General features: G+C 49.0%; 1 protein-coding gene across 1 annotated transcript in view; it reads left to right on the forward strand.

The window, feature by feature from the left end:
- Positions 1-4,621, forward strand: part of LOC146207447 (transmembrane protein 135-like) — a 66,661-nt gene extending 62,040 nt beyond the window's left edge. Inside the window, exons 10-11 of the mRNA XM_084587480.1 lie at positions 1,688-1,755; positions 3,671-4,621. Of these exons, the coding sequence (XP_084443606.1) occupies positions 1,688-1,755; positions 3,671-3,812 (210 nt within the window). The 3' untranslated portion in view covers positions 3,813-4,621. The remainder of the gene's footprint in view (positions 1-1,687; positions 1,756-3,670) is intronic.
- The last annotated feature ends 12,018 nt before the right edge of the window (positions 4,622-16,639 follow it).

The raw sequence follows: 16,639 nt of genomic DNA on the forward strand, positions 1-16,639 counted from the left end.
GGGACACATGTACGAAAAGCAAGTGCGATTGGCCGTCAAGTGCGATTATCCGCGGCGCGACGGCCAATCGCAGCTCTTCGCTTGCGTCCAGCAGGGTAGATATGTCAACGATGAGAAGCATCAGCGTCCCTCAACATGCTGAGGTATGACACTCTCCGCCAGCGATCACCGAAATAGGCCCCGGCGATCCTGAATTGTATGCAGCTGTTGTGCCCATGCACAATTGTGTGCGCTGTGGCAGGTATCACGTATCACGACGATCGGAAGTTCGCCATTTCCGAAGTGAAACTCAATCGCATAGTTCTGGATTCGCTTTTACTTCATGCATCTCAAGACTGCCATTGGGCGCGCACATCGGAAGCTGCTGCCGGGGCGTCACAGTTTCTTATTTTTGTTTTAGGACAGCGTGATGCTGTTCTAACTCATACGCATATGTCCCGCGCATGCGTCCACATTTTGCTTCCAGCTGGACATGCGCATTTTCACCGCACTGCACGCTTTGCCGCAGTGCGTCACCGTGCGACGCTGCGGTGAAGCATCTTCAAAACGCGAAGGGGCCGCTTTGTGCAGATATATCAATACACACTGCGAAAGAGTGAGGAAGCTTTTACGATATTGAAGCAATCCTTACAACTTCCCGACAGTGTGCGTACGCAAAGCAAAGCGTTTCATGAGGTACCGGGAATAACTGTCGTTCGATTCCATTCGATAATTTGAACGTAATTTGAACTTTAGGCTAATTTGAACATTCTGTCTGCTCTTTTTGGAGGCCAAAGTAAATAGAGCTTACTGTAGTCGTGAGTAGAAAATGCTATTTAGCGCCGTCAGCCTGCTTCGAAGTGCTCCATAAAATGCTCCAAACATGATCCGAAATCGGACTTTTGCTGTTCCGAAGCTGCTTCAAAATAACACATTTGCTGCTCCCGTGCGTGCTCCGAAAGGCTAGAGCTTGCTTCCACACCTGAGGTTACTTGCTGCATGTACTGCATTTTATCGTGTCAGATAGGTTTACATACTGGGCGATTCAATGAGCAGCCGTTTTATTTTATGATGCGTGCTTTTTCCTTGGAGTCGCGCACAATTAACGCAGTGGCATTCATGACTCGCAACGTGGAGTTCATCGACAGCGGATAATTTATCTTTTTTTTTTTCGTGCCGTCATGGTTTTGGTGTGAAGCGCCGAATGATGGCTGTGATGTCACAGGTGACTTACACGGTCATTTGAGTCATGAAGAAACAGCTATACAATCGCTGCTTATTCATTTTTGTGATTACAACTCTTGGACAGACTTGCGTGAGAGTTGATGCCAAATTAAAACGAACAAAGCAGCGACCATACGGCAGTTCTATGTCGCATGGGACCTCAACTTGTCATTGACGTCGCAGCCATATTCGAGGGGCTGAAACTGAAACGAGAGAAAAAAAAGTGAGAGACAAGCATAACAGAGAGAAAAAATAAGTTATAAATCATCTACCTCATTTTCGCGCAGTCCACAGCACTTTCCATGTTCTGTAATGTTCCGCGCATCACGAACTTGGCTGCATACATATTGATTTCACGCTAATTATTTCATGGTCGCAATTTAGTCTTTTGCCCCCCCAGTAAATTGCTCTCCTCGATGTTCGTGATCATTTATCGACCCACAATTTCACCATGCCATGAGTGGATTTTGTTTTTCTTTTGCAGGCTGTGTTCGAACCTCACAACCTCAGGCCAACCTACTGGGCTTTCCTCAACAGGATCTCGTCTGACCGGTAAGCACGTTTTGAGCATAACTGGCCATTTTTTGGCATGAACGGTGCTTTGCCTGGGCGCTTTTCTGGCACTGCCGTGAAAGCTTACACACCTCTTTTGCAAGCTATACATTATGGTTCGCGAAGAGGTGGACGCCAAGGACATGTATGTTGGTCATCCGGGGTGTCTCTAAGCAAGCTCCTAAATCGGAGTCCAGAGAAGTAGTATACAATCAACCCCGGATATGTCGAATCATTGCTGATATGGAACAGTTGAAGAGTCTTGAAAGTCCAGTGCAAAGCTATAGCTTTATACCGAGTGCCTTTATTGTACTGCCGTAAATAAGATACCTCGTGGATGTCGATGCCCCTGCGAGTGGCGCTTTGTACACTCGACATTTCTGCTATGCGTGGAAGTTAGCGTCTGGTACAAAGCTATAGCTATGCGGTGAAGCTAACCTAGCTGACAGCGGTGGCGCTCAGTCACCACACTTCCTTATTAAGTCGAAAGCCTTTATTGCCTTATCGTCGTCAGCAAAGTGTCAAGCTTTTGCGGCGGCTCTGATTGGTCGAGATGGGATGACATCGTGGAGGTCTCGACCAATCAGAGCACCACCACAGTATGCGCGAATGCGTGCTTTATATGGCCATATGCCAATCAATGACCAGTTACTAATTAATGACTAATTAATCAATTACAAATTGATTAATGACTAATCAGTTTATTGATTAGTAATTAGTAATTAATAATTAACTAGCGATACTAATTGCTACGTATTGGTTACTTACTAATTACTCATAATGTCTAATTATTTAGTAACTACAAATTAAGTCTCAGTTGTGTAATTAATTAACCACTAATTAATACCGCGCACCCAGTAAAACAACCACACAACAGTAAACGTAGAACAACTACGAAGATGCAAGGAGCGCGATCTCGTCGCTGCCAAGCAGAATTCACTGAATAAATGCACTCGCAGAATGTGAGAGAGTAGTCGCTCACTTTACTCGTAGCAGCATTCATCGATACATGCGCAACAGTCGCGTAGCAGAACTCAGGCTTTCGCCTTTCATCACTTTAGTCGCTAAAGTGTCCTCGAATTTTTTTGCCTTGTTGTCGAAAGCGTCACAAAAACTAATCAAGTTTATTCTTCCTGAATCATTATTGTGCACTTTAGACACAATTAGGCCTCTTACGCTAGGCAGTTACTAGTTGCTATGCACAGTCCGCGACGGCTTCGATACGAAGCAGACTAGGCCTAGCGACTCCACGAGCTGCTCTCTCCCATGCAGTGTCAGCGGGCGGTGTACATCGCTGCGGAACACGCATTCGCAGTGTAACTTTACTTTCAGGCCGCAGGTAACTTTTTCGTTGCCGTATTTTATGTATCGAATTATTGATATACGTCGAACTATTTCGCGATCCCCTTCGAGTTCGGCATACTGTGAGTTGAACTTTGTCATGTGGACTGCACGTGGCCGGCGGTGATATAATTTAGTGCGAACAGTCTGGGGATAACAAACCTGTACTGCTCAGCTCTTGTGATGGTTAAAAATTAGAGGGTCTCTTAGATGTCTCTTAAGAGGAGAATGGCGAAAGCCTACCCTTCCTAACCTATAATTTGCCTCCCGTCGTTAGCGTCTTGTCGGCATTCGTTGGTGGTACATATAATTATAATTGGTTTATAGGAAAGGAAGTATCTATCACACTTTCTCCGGGAAGTGTGTGTTTGGACGGTACACCATCGCTCCTGTCGCGTGGCGTTCCTTAGCGCGCGTTCAAGTGTAACATTGCCGATGGCAGGGACGCATCCCACCTCGGCCAATCAGAACGCCGCAAAAGCGGGACACATTTTGTCCACGACAGCATTAGCCATTAAAGGCTTTTGACTTAATAACCACGTGACTGACATCGTTTGTCTTTTCTGTGCTGCAGGTTCTCTCTTCTCAATCGCCATGTGTACGACATGTTCGGCGTGCACTCGTCCAAGCTCTTCGACGACTTCTGGCCGAAGTTGGACCTCAAGTTCACTACGCGAAAATTTCAAGAGTCTGTACTCGTTTGGGTGCCGTTCTGACATGGACGCGGCTTCAGATGGTGATGTGATACAAAGGCAGTTCCAGCCGGTCCTGTACAGCGGTAGAATGACAGGCCACCAGGGGCTGCTCTTCTGTTGTCATTATTTAACAGGACGAAGTTCCATACGTCCCACAACTGGAGGTTGAACGTTTTGCCAAATTCTTAGGGCGGTTGTCATTTTGAGAGGCTAGAGCGATTTTTTTTATGGTTAGGCGATGATTTGCACTTAAAGATGGTGGGTCGCTCAAGGTCGCGATGATGCCACTATAACGCACACTGGCGTCTAGATGTTGCTGGAGGCTTTGGATTGCTTTTAAATGGCATCATTAGTGCCACCTTCTGAGTTGACACCAGTATTCTTTCCAAAGTTGTGTAAAAAAAATGTTACCTGCACAGCTGACCATTACTTCCAATATACCTTCCCACTCACCTCATCACCAGCTAAATGGTGACGAGGTGACTCTACGGCAGTCCCTCTGCAAGCTGCAGGTCAAAACCGTCCCTCATTTACATGTCAGTATTCCCCAAGAGCGCGCCAGTGGATATAAGAATTGAGGTGACGCTTCAAGGTTGCACTTCAAGCACTTGTGAACAACACTCGATGCTCAGTCGTGCTTTCTACGGCATGGTCGTTAACATGTCTAGCCCATTGCAAGCACGACTGTAGCTTAAAATGGCAAGGAGCAAAAGAAGTGGAGTCCAGGTGCAAAGTACGGCTGGCGCTTGCTGATGCGTCGTGTCTTGTGTACATATATATTTTTATTGTTCAAGTTGAGGCTATTGCTGACGCTGGAATAAATAGCTTTGGCATACAGATGTTTCTTTTTTTGCGTCTTTGCGATTTCGTGATCGGTGCTATCTTTGCCAGAGCTTGCTTGCTTCAAGAGGTCATTCCAGCTCAAAGATACTTATGTCATCAAAACTCAGTGTATAATGTTTGCTAAATATTAGAGCCCTTCCTCGACGAGTGCTCGCAATGTTGCACTAGCAGACGTTCGCGGCATTGTCTTATGGGAGCTGAGGACATTCTTCATCACTACATCTCTCTTTTGCGGAAATGTGTCCCGATGGTGAGCATTTCGGTGGCGCAGCTCTCGCACGTTCAGATCAGGTAAAGTATGGAAATGCACTTGGCATTACTACCACGCTGTCCGAAATCAATAAGTACTTTATCATTTGTGCAGTAATGAAATTATGTCCACATTTTACCCTTGTTTTGCGGGCTGCGCAGGAACCTTGTATACACAACGGAAATTAGAAGGGTGCAAGAAAAACTACTCCAACGAGGAACTCTGACGTCCTTAAATGGATGAAATTGCATTTTTTCTGTGTCCTCGCAGAGCGAGAGGTAAGGGGACACAGATAATGAAATGAAAAATAATACATTTCATTAGTTCCGCTACTGAGGCCGGTTCGGCTCCCCAAAGACTCTACGCCCACTAATGGGCCGCATTACGCTACAATCGAATCACAAAAACTTTCACAAACCGGTCGGCTACTCGCGCTTCTATTGGTAGATTCTGACCGGCGATTCTGAATAGGAGTGAATGCTGGATGATAGGTTTGTCACAGGTTTTGTGATACGAGAGCGTAATTCGGCCCCAGGTGAAAATTCTCGTTTCGGAGGCTGGGGATGCTCCGTAGCACAGTGGTCGATGGAGGGGGGTGATGCGCAATTGTTGGGAAGAACGGGCAGGTTGGCCAGGCTTCTTCCGGGTCTCGATCGCCGTCTGATTCGGTGCGGAAGGTATTCGAATGCTCTCGGATCTTTACTACGGTGAGTCTCCTACACTAGCATCTCGCGCTTGCTCCTTTTATTCCCTTGTCGAAGGTCGCCGTCCTCGCTCTGGTATCGGCCAATGTGGATCTGTTGACGTGGAGTCGGATAAAACTACAGGAAATTTTGTGTTGTTACGACAGAATTTCTGTGCGGTTTTTAACGGCAAACCTATTGTGACGACAGAACGTTCCTGTAGTTACAACAAAAAAGTGCTACAGAACTACAGACAACAGAAATATACTACAGGAAAGTACTACAGAAAAATCTGACGTTTACGACAAAACTACAGAATGTTTTGCCGTATTTTTTACACGGTTCTGTAGTTTTTTTCGACTGGGAGGTTTCTCTAACATTGACTTCGAACTTGCTACGTGGAAGTTTTTCTCATTGGCTAACGTGAAACCCGGCCACGACAGCGATTTCCCATGATGGCAATGGAATAGGGTTTCACTAGGAGCATGGCTGCATATAACGCAGACACCAATGGTCTGGCTGTAACTCACACGGCGTGTCTGGAAGTTCAGCCGCCGCATCTCTAACATTTCTTCGGCGCGAAAAAAGTACCGCGGTAGCAGGCTTGGGGCACATTTTCAGTCTTTAGGGTTACGCGACTTTCGCAGTCGAGTAAATTCAGACTGCGACCGTAAGGACGACTCAACTATTGCCAGTTTAGGCTCAATAGCAATTTTCTTCGGTTGCACGATTGATTAGCGTAGGTTCATCGAAACATACTGTGTTGACTATTTTTATATTCCACCAAATGCATCCGCTTGTCTTCTTTCGAACTATATGCGTTGTGCGACGGCGACTTACTGGGGCCATGCAGATGTCCGAAACATCCGTTATGTCCTCTTCTGTCCCGTTTGGAACTCAAGATTCGTTATGCATGCTTGCTACGTAGACTGCGTTTAAGCAGCTTTCACGAGCAAGTACTTACATTTAACTGGACAGTGAACAGGCGGACTATCCAGAATGGTCCGCGTGTAGCATTACAGAGCCTGTTCACTGAGCCTGTATTAGTATAGTGTGCCCAGTTATATGCCCGTAAAAGGACAATTCTATCCGCTTCCTTGAAGTGTGTTACCAATACCGGGCGTCTCTCGGAGGACTTGCTAGTTGCAAGTCTTCCAGCCAATCGCGTCGACCGCGATTGTGGCGATTACTCTTGTGGCCAGCTTTCTGTAGTTGGTATGGTCCAGACGGTCCAGCTATGAAAGACGTCTGCCGTTGTGTCCAGCGGCTTCGGCGGGGGAAACATCGATGATGACATGTTTAGCGTCCGCTGCTGCGGCGATTTCAACCTGCAAGGCTGAGCTGTCGACATGGGCGACACGCCCCACTTCTGACACCATGAAACACGCAAGCATGTGGGAAAGAGGAAAGACGCTTTATTGCGAAATGCGGCAGTATTTATACCGGTAACTCTTGGGCTGAGGCATGCGCACTGGGCGTCTCGTGCGCACGTGTTGCTGACACTGCCACAGAGAGTAGTGAACATAGTTGTGGAAGAAAATGAACCGCGACAGAAGCGACGAAGAGAAGTGGACAAGACGGGAGCGGTAACGTGGACATCCCGATGGCGATAATCATGGCAGCGTTTTTTAGGGTTGTGGGAGGAAGCCAGTCGGCGGCTAGAAGTAACATTGGCAGCGTCAGCTCGCGATATGGCATCACGAACATAGGAACTGGCATTAGCGGTGGGAGGCAGTACGCTGTCAAACGAAAGTGAAGGGTGGAGGCCGAATAGAAGATAGAGGGATGAGTAGCCCATTATATCGTGACGGGAGTAATTATACGCGAACATTACAAACAGCAAAGTAATATCCCAGTGACGGTGATCATCCGATACATACATGTCCGTGAGCGTGCGGCAGAGGCATTCGGTGAGGCAGTTCGTTTGTGGATGGTAAGCGGTGATGAAATAGTGCTTAGTGAAGCAGTACCGGATAATTTCGTCAACTACTCGAGCAAGAAAGCAACGTCTACGGTCAGTGAGCAGCTGGCGTGGAGCAACATGGAGCAGGATGACGTCGTGGAGAAGAAACGCAGCCCCGTCAGCTGCACAGTTGGTGGGTATCGCTCGTGTGATAGCGTAGCGCGTAGTATAGTCTGTGGCCACCGCAATCCATTTATTCCCCCGAAGCAAACAGTTGGAAAGTCCAGAAGAGTACAAGGCCAACTCGAAAACGCGTGTCTATTGGGATGTCTATCGGCTGCAGAGATCCAGCAGGCACAACCGAGGGCTTCTTCCGTCGCTAACACCGGTCACGAGAAGCCACGTAACGACGAACAAAGCAGTAGAGGCCTGGCCAAAAGAAGCGCCGGCGGACGCTGTCGTACGTACGAGATACGCCAAGATGGCCCGCAGTGGGCGCGTCGTGCAGCTGCTGATCTGTGGCAGCAAGCAGAAGCTCGACGCAATCTGGTCTCATATTCCGCCGGTAGGCTGTGCCATTGTGGAGCACAAACAAAACAAGGGTAGCGTCAGGGTGATCAGTGCTGAGGCGGTTGTTAATGCTGCAAAGCTTGGGATCTAAGCGCTGCTCATGGCGAATGTTTAAAAGGTCATAGATGGACAACACACAGGTGTCGTCGTCACACTCGATTTCAGGCGGCGGATTTACGGGGTTGCGGGACAGATAATCGGCATAAGTGTGCAGTCTCCAGGAGACCAGTAGGGTCTTTCAGCGTAGAAGGCCAACATAAGGCGTGGCAGAGCTCCTCAATACTACTAAATGATCCAATGATCAATACTCAATGATCCAAAAGTTCTGAAGGCGTGGTGGTCGGTGATGACAGAGAACGGGTGGCCAGACAAGTAAGGGCGAAACAAATTTGTAATGGCCCACACGAGGGCTAAACACGCACGTTCTGTGATCGAATAATTCCGCTCAGCCACAGAAAGGAGGTGACTGGCATAAGCAATGGCGCGAGTGCGAACTGTCTGCTGTGCGGAGAGAATGGCACCAATACCCCTGACCGCTGGCGTCGGTGCGTACCTCCGTTGGTGCTGAGAGGTTGAAGCAGTTGAAGTTTGCCAGGACAAGGGGGTTGGTGAGGGCTTCAGCGCAGAAAAGGCTTGAGTTTGTTCGTGGCCCCAGAAAAAAATAGAACGTCCTTCTTTAGAAGAATGGTGAGTGGACGAGCTGTCTCCGCAAAATTGGGGACAAACTGCCGAAAATAGTAGTAAAAGCCGGACTGGTTCCGTGAGACTCCGAGCTTCGGTGATTCACGGCCACAGGGCAGCAGGCAGGAACGTAAACAATGGCGGCAGGTCCAGGCGGTTTCACTTGATATCTGCACAACCCTCCGGATCTCCAAAAAGGTTGAATAAATTGAGCAAAATGACCATTTGGTAAAATGCGGGCCAATGCGAGTGCCAAACAATTTTATCCGGCACCGCACTGCGTTCCGTTAATCCGAACGAAGCACGGGCATCCGCGGTTCGTTTGCCGGCATAATAATCTGGTTCCACGAAATTTCCGATTTGCCTTCTCAGCTCAAAAATACCAAGTTCATTTGAACGAAGTTAGCTTTCTCTAATTAAGCGAGATGTTCGGCTACAGCGAGGTCAATATAAAACAAGCAAACCGCATTTGCGCATGCTGTATGCCACGGTTAGCCTGTCCTCCGATGTGCGACAGGCAGCTCCCAAAAAGAGCCTTAAGCCTACTCGCTCTAGCGCTAAGGACAATAGCTAGAACGCAGCGCCGCGAGGATGTGCATCTCCGCCAAGGAACCCAGGGTGGCCCTACTCGCTCGCTGCCATCCAAAGGCAACTTCTGAGCGAACGGCGCCCACCGCGTCCAGCGGTGTCGGAGCGCCCCGGTGCTTTCCGGCAATCACGGCTGCAATACCAGTCAGCCGATTGCGGCACCTGGCTCCCAGAGCCAAAGAGACAGAAGAGGAAATATTTGCAACTATATACAAGAAAGGTAGGGCCACCGTCCCGGCTGAGGCACTCACTCGCTTCCGGCGTGCTGTTCTCCGTGGACGGCTCGGTCTCGTGCTCCATGTACGGACCTCGTGGCTGTACCTCTCAAAGGCCTCGGAAGTCGGCACACACAAACACACACGCACACACACACTCACAAATAAAAATGCTCCACACACATAAACACACGCACACACACACACACACACACACACACACACACACACACACACACACACAAATACACGCACGACCATTGTTCTCGCTGCAACTCCTCCCACCTCGCCGTCAAGAAAGCATATTAGCCTTGCTAGCATAGCGATGTTGGGTCAGGCCTAATGTTAAAAGTCCGGGCAGGCACTCCACTCCGCGAACCGACTATTGTCCTTTGTCCCTAGGGAGGGGTAACTAGCTCAAGTGCTTCTGCACGAGAGAACCACATTGAGGCGCCATTGTGGGGTTTAAAGGGGGAACGGTCTTCCGCCCCGCTCCTACTCCGCAGGTGCAGCGTCCTCGCTAGCGACCCGCGGAGGGGAACAAAGGGACAAAGGACGGGCACGACACATAGTTAATACTCGAATGCTATTTATTGCACTTGCAAATAATACAGAGCATGCCGGCTAGCTATACATCAACAAGGTTTTCCTTGGAAGGGCAAGGCTACGTAAGAAGGACTTTTGACTCACCGGCTGGGTAATGGGGGTGCGACTTCGGCGGCGGACATTTGCACGCGCCGTGAATATGGCGGCCGGGATCTCCCGTGCGCGCCGCATTCTTCGGACAAAGCCTTACCACGGCGTATGCCGCGGGAGGCGGCGAGAGCGTGCGGTATTTACCGGTCGCTTCGCCGTTGGGAACCAGAAGATGGGCGGTCGTGCACGACGGGTCCTCCCGTGTGCGCAGCGTACTCCGTGCCCGCTATCCCCCGGCATTTGCCGGGAGAGGCGGCGGGAGACGACCGCTCTCGTTGCCGGCTGGATCCAGAAACTCTCCTCTCGTCTTCTCGCGGGAACCCGCGTAGACCTCTTGGCGGCGCACCCCTCGCTGGTCTCCTTCCCCCAAGGGGAGGTATTTACCTCCTCTCCCAGCCGGCGCTGCCAAGAGGTCTACGCGGGTTCCCGCGAGAAGACGAGAGGAGAGTTTCTGGATCCAGCCGGCAACGAGAGCGGTCGTCTCCCGCCGCCTCTCCCGGCAAATGCCGGGGGATAGCGGGCACGGAGTACGCTGCGCACACGGGAGGACCCGTCGTGCACGACCGCCCATCTTCTGGTTCCCAACGGCGAAGCGACCGGTAAATACCGCACGCTCTCGCCGCCTCCCGCGGCATACGCCGTGGTAAGGCTTTGTCCGAAGAATGCGGCGCGCACGGGAGATCCCGGCCGCCATATTCACGGCGCGTGCAAATGTCCGCCGCCGAAGTCGCACCCCCATTACCCAGCCGGTGAGTCAAAAGTCCTTCTTACGTAGCCTTGCCCTTCCAAGGAAAACCTTGTTGATGTATAGCTAGCCGGCATGCTCTGTATTATTTGCAAGTGCAATAAATAGCATTCGAGTATTAACTATGTGTCGTGCCCGTCCTTTGTCCCTTTGTTCCCCTCCGCGGGTCGCTAGCGAGGACGCTGCACCTGCGGTGTAGGAGCGGGGCGGAAGACCGTTCCCCCTTTAAACCCCACAATTACTCGCGTCACAGGTACAGCGGAGTGTTGGAAATGAACTTAGAGCACGAATTTTGTCGGGGTCGCGTTGAACGCCACGAGCGTCGACCAAGTGTCCGAGCACCTTCTGTTCACGTCGGCCAAAGTACACTACTTCGAGTTCAGCTGAAGGAGAGCTCTTCGGAAGACTCCAAAAATGGCATGAATGTGATGGAGATGTCTCTTGAAGGTCGAAGAAAATACAGTGACGTAATCAAGATAGCATAAGCACGTCGTCCATTTGAAGCCACGTAGAAGAGAGTCCATCATGCGGTCGAATTTTGCGGGCGCATTAAACAGGCCAAAAGACATCACCTTCATAGGCCATCGGGAGTGAAGAAGGCGGTCTTCTCTTGGTCCCGTTCGTCGACTGCGATCTACCAATAACCGGAACGAAGATAAACCTTAGAGAAATGGCTGGCACTTTGCTAGCAGTCGAGGGCATCGTCTATCCTGAGGAATGGGTAAACGTCCTTCTTTGTAATTTTATTGAGGTGTCTGTAATCAACGCAGAACCTCTAGATACTGTCCTTATTTTTGACAAGCACGACAGGTGACGCCCAAGGGCTGTTCGAAGGCTCTGTGTTTCTTGCCAACATGTTGTCTACTTCATCTTGTATGGCGCGACGTTCAGAAATGACGAACTCGGTAAGGTCGTCTGTGAATTTGGCTGGCGTCTCCTGTATCGATGCGATGAGGGACATTTGACCAAGGGTCGGTCAACAAAATAAAAAGTACCTCTGTAAGAAGCCAGAAGGCTCGTAAGTGCTCTAGCAAGATCATGACGCAAGTCCCTGATATGCGGGCCTCCGGAGTCGTGTCCGCACTTCAGCAATAGGGTCAGGTAAAATAGCAGACGCATTGAAGTCAGACAATGGGGACGATTCGGGGAGAAAAATGGCTTCAGGAAGAACTTGCACAAAAAGCTGAAGTTCGGACTGGATATAAGTGTGGTTATTCGCTACGTGCATGATATTGTGAGGGAGAACGATTCTACGCTGCAGAGCAATGCCGGTTATGGGGCAAACAACGTAGTTACCATCTGGAACAGAGGGAAAAGGCGACATGAGCACGTACACAGCGGCTTCTGGTTGCAGATGAGTAAATGTAGCGAAGCGGAGACGGAGCGTTGAAGTTTCAAAGCTTTTCGTCAGGACAGAGCGGCAGGTCTAGATGAAGCAGTTCATGAACAGTCAATGAGAGCGGAGTGTGCAGTTAAAAAGTCGAGGCCTAATATAAGGTCTTGAGGGCAACTGGTGAGGAATGTAAATAATAGAGGGATGTGGCGGTCGGCGGTGCTAATTCTCGCAGTACACATACCAATGACATTAGCTGTGTTGCCATCAGCAACACGAACGGTAAATGAGGTAACGGGTGTGAGGATTTTCTTGAGGCGTCGGCGGAGCGAGGAACTGAGAACAGAAATGTGGGCGCCAGTGTCAATAACTGCAGAAACTGGGACTCCATTCCACAATTATCAATGAGGTTACGCCTGGGTGCAGGGGTCAGTACCGAGTTTGCAATCCGGGTCGGTAATGCAGCATCACCCTCAGGTGCTGCATTAGCTAGTTTCCCGAGTAAATGCCGGCGTATGATAGGGAGGAGCTGCGACGATGCGCTGGTGAACGGGATCGACGAGCCTGTGGGGATGGAGATCGGCTGGAGCGGCCGGAAGTTTGGGTGGTTTTGGTGCGAGGCTCATCTGGTTGAGGAATAAAGTGTCCAGATCCATAGCAGGCGGTGCGGGGCTCCTGTGGTTGGACAGGGAAGCGTTGAGATTCATAGTAGTGCCGACGGTGGGCGTTGTAATAGGAGCGAGTGGTGGGGAAGGTACCGCTACAGCAATAACTCGAAGTGTGGCCGGCTCGACAGCAAATGAAACAAATTGAACTATCGTCTGAGATGCACCGCTCCGCAGGATTGAGCAGCGTGGATAGGCCTGGTTGGTGGTAGCAGCAGCCACTAGAGGAACAGAGGGCGAGGGGGCGACACGGGACTGGAGGAGAGGCCGACGTTGGCAAGTTCTTGGCGGACAACGGCCTGCATCATGGCCACGGTGTCGGGCAGCGAAGGCGTGAGCAGTGCAGGAATTGAGGCCTCGAGTCTACGGATGATCCGAGTCATGTTCGTTGGATGAGTTGTTGAAAAGGGGCCAGGTCATCGCAGGATGATGTAGCCGCCATGGTCGGAAGGCGAGCGATAGCCACGATACGTCGCTATTAAGCTTGCTTGAATTTTCGACTGACTTGAAGCGCCGAGTCAACGGTAGAGCAATTCTTGCATAGCAGTATGTTGAACGCAACATCCGCGATACCATTGAGGATATTCCCTACCTTTTCGCTTTGCTGCATGGAGCTGTTCACCTTGCGAAACAACGAGCACGTCTTGAATACGCAAGGTAGGACTCCGTGAGGGATTGGGCGCGATGAAGTTCTGTTTTTGCTGCGAGAGCCCGCCTAATGCACTTCGCGAACAAGTCTTGAAGCTTTTGCTTGCAGATTTTCCAGGTAACCAGCTCTTGTTCGGGATTTTTGAACCACGTGCGAGCTGTTCCCGCCAAATAGAAAATTATGTTAACCAGCATGATGGTCGCGTCCCAGTGGTTGTTCCTGCTGCAGCGCTTGTACTCATCCAGCCAATCGTAAACGTCTGGCTTGTCATCGCCATTTAATATAGGAGGGTGGCGGATTTTCGTTAGTACGACGAGCTGCGCCGATGTTTCCGCGGTCGCCTTGGTATAGTGCTCTATAATAAAGCCTTGGAGATCATAGTGGCCCAGGTGGGTGGCGGCCACTGCGCAAATCTAGCTTTTGGCAGCGAAAATGGGCTAATCTGTGCGCATGGGGATCTTTATTCACCTCCACCAAGATGGTACGTGGCAAGAAGGTTACGCCAAGAAATACAACAGCCGATGATTTGTGTAAATGAGGAGAGCATGCTGCTGGGCTAGTTGGTGATCCATTTTTAGAATTTAGCGCAAAAATAAAGAACAATGTATTGTCTCATGTGTCCTGCGTCCATTGTTCTTTATTTTTGCGCTAAATTCTTGACTTCACTTGCGCAAATGTTCCGGCAAGTGACAACCTTCTTCTTAGCACCAACCGTTGATACAGCTTCGTCTTCTGTCTCCCTGTTATTGATCGTCGTCTTCTTTAATGGATGTTCAGGGACGCAGGGCATATATGTAACAATATCTCCTAGATAAAAAAGTTAAAAAGCTAATTAATGTAATTAGTTAATTCGTGAATTAATTGGAACTAAAAAACCTGTAGTGGATGCTTGGTCGGATAAATAAAAATCTCTCCAGGATCCGGGTTTTTTGTCGCTTCATTCAGCTACACGGGGAACTCGACTTGCGATAGTGATGCAAATTAACGTGCCTCTGTATATTTTCATATCTATTCTTACCATCATCATCACACATCACTGTTCTTTTCTCTTCCCCAGGGCAGATTAGATATTCAACTTTTAGGTCGACCTCACAATAACGAAACATGTCTATCCTTTTTAGGAGGTGTAAACAAGAGAACCGATGGCAAAAGGAAATTATAGTCAGGCTGTGTCTACAAACTTCTGTCGTTCAGGTGGAACCAACACGGTCGTTGCTCGCCTCCAGTGTGTTTTTAACGATGTCATGTCCACCAGCTTTCAGGAGCACTGCAAGCTGGTGGGTGGTGTTATGTGCACACATAAAAATGTGAGCTAGTCTAGCGTTTTTTCAGGGAAGCAAGTCTTTGCGAAATCATTGCATGACGCTGAAACCTAAGTTGGTTCGCAATGGTTTCGCTTTAGATCGCCGACTTCTCAGATTTCAATTCAGGAAGCCGAGCCCCCAAATGCCATTTACGTGTGGTCAGTCGAGCAAGTAACATTCCTGTACATACGTGCAAAGACTTATTTATACCACACCTGCTGTGTTAATGACAATGTGTTCATTCCTATATAGCTTTATTTCTACGCAGCTACGCTATGGCGCAAGCACTAGAGCCACGAAACCCAGTGGCTGCTGTCAATTTTCGCTTCGTTTGCCTTGCAAACCTTTTGAGTGCTTCGAGGTAAGCCTACGGCGTGCACTCGATACCATCAGCAGTAGTGCACGGGAGTATACTGTTCAAGCTTTCACTTGGCGGTAATCCAGTCCTCAAGCGTGAAACGGGTGAAGCTCAATTTATATATTAGGATCCAACTCAAGTCTTTAAAACCCGTCACACAGAATTCCTCCGCGACAGAAAGTATAGTTTACTGTTAAAGCATTTCTGGTTTTCCAAATAAAACGTATACATTAGATCAGATCACCAGCTCAGCAGTTTAGATACCTCTTAGTTTCTTTCTTATAGTTTACAATAGTTATTTCAATAGCTGATTTTGGTTACTGTTTAATAGATACGCACGTTGTCACGATTCAGGTCCGTGTCCGAGTGTCAAGGCTTTGATCGAGTCCACGAAATGAGGTGTAAAATTGGTGGCTTTATACGTTATTTACAGTCATGATACGAAACAGAACAACATCGGCATAAAATGAGGCGGGGGGGCAAAGCTACTGGCTACACGCGACTGCCTTCGAACAGCGACGCCACGGGGATTCCGTATAGATTCCCTCCGGGCGAGCAGCACAGCACTCGACGGACGCAACTGACATCCGTTTCATCAGTCTGGTCTACTAACGATCTAAGCACCTACAACGCTAAAATTGGCGTCAGTTTCGAGTTATGTACTACGTGCTGTAGATATTCCATCTATAATACATGTGCGAGAAGTTTATAAATTTCCAGCTCCCCGGTAGTCCCGTCGTTTAAGCGACAGCAAAGGACGGAATAATGTCCGCGGTGCAAAAAAAATTATGGTCGACCAATTTAATTTATTTGGAGTAAGTTCGACATCATTTTTAAAGCGCCGAATTAATCGAATTTTAATTTTGTTTGCTTTCACTCACTAATCTAATAGTGCGAAAACACCAATCTGGTTCAGAACCTCATAAAATCGTCTAGCACTTGCATGTCCGCTTGTAGTGCTTTCACACAAGAAAAAAAAAAAAAAAAAAAAAAAAAAAAAGAAAGAAAACGTCGGAGCGGAGTGAACGCGAACCTGAGAATTCCTGGTGTCGACGCGGCAGAATATCCCCCCGGCCTTTCCCTATGCTTTTTTTGCCGTAGACTCCAGCGGTCGCCTTAAAAAGACCCTCTTTAGCTGCCAGCATGTACGACTGCTCTTCAGCAGAGATGAAAGAGGCGGTCCTCGCTCTTACTCCGACCACTTCCGATATTAACATATTGTGAGCGATTTTAAATCATCCATCCATGATATCGGCGAATGTAGGCTATTCCGTCCAGCTCTGTCTGTCTTCCTAAATAACCCGTGCTATTATTGTTCTTTGGACTGCCGCACACTAAGGCCCAGCTGGTAACGAGGTGGCCCCT

This window comes from Amblyomma maculatum, chromosome 1, assembly GCF_055883805.1.
Source record: "Amblyomma maculatum isolate TAMU_Amacu chromosome 1, ASM5588380v1, whole genome shotgun sequence".
Taxonomy (NCBI): domain Eukaryota; kingdom Metazoa; phylum Arthropoda; class Arachnida; order Ixodida; family Ixodidae; genus Amblyomma; species Amblyomma maculatum.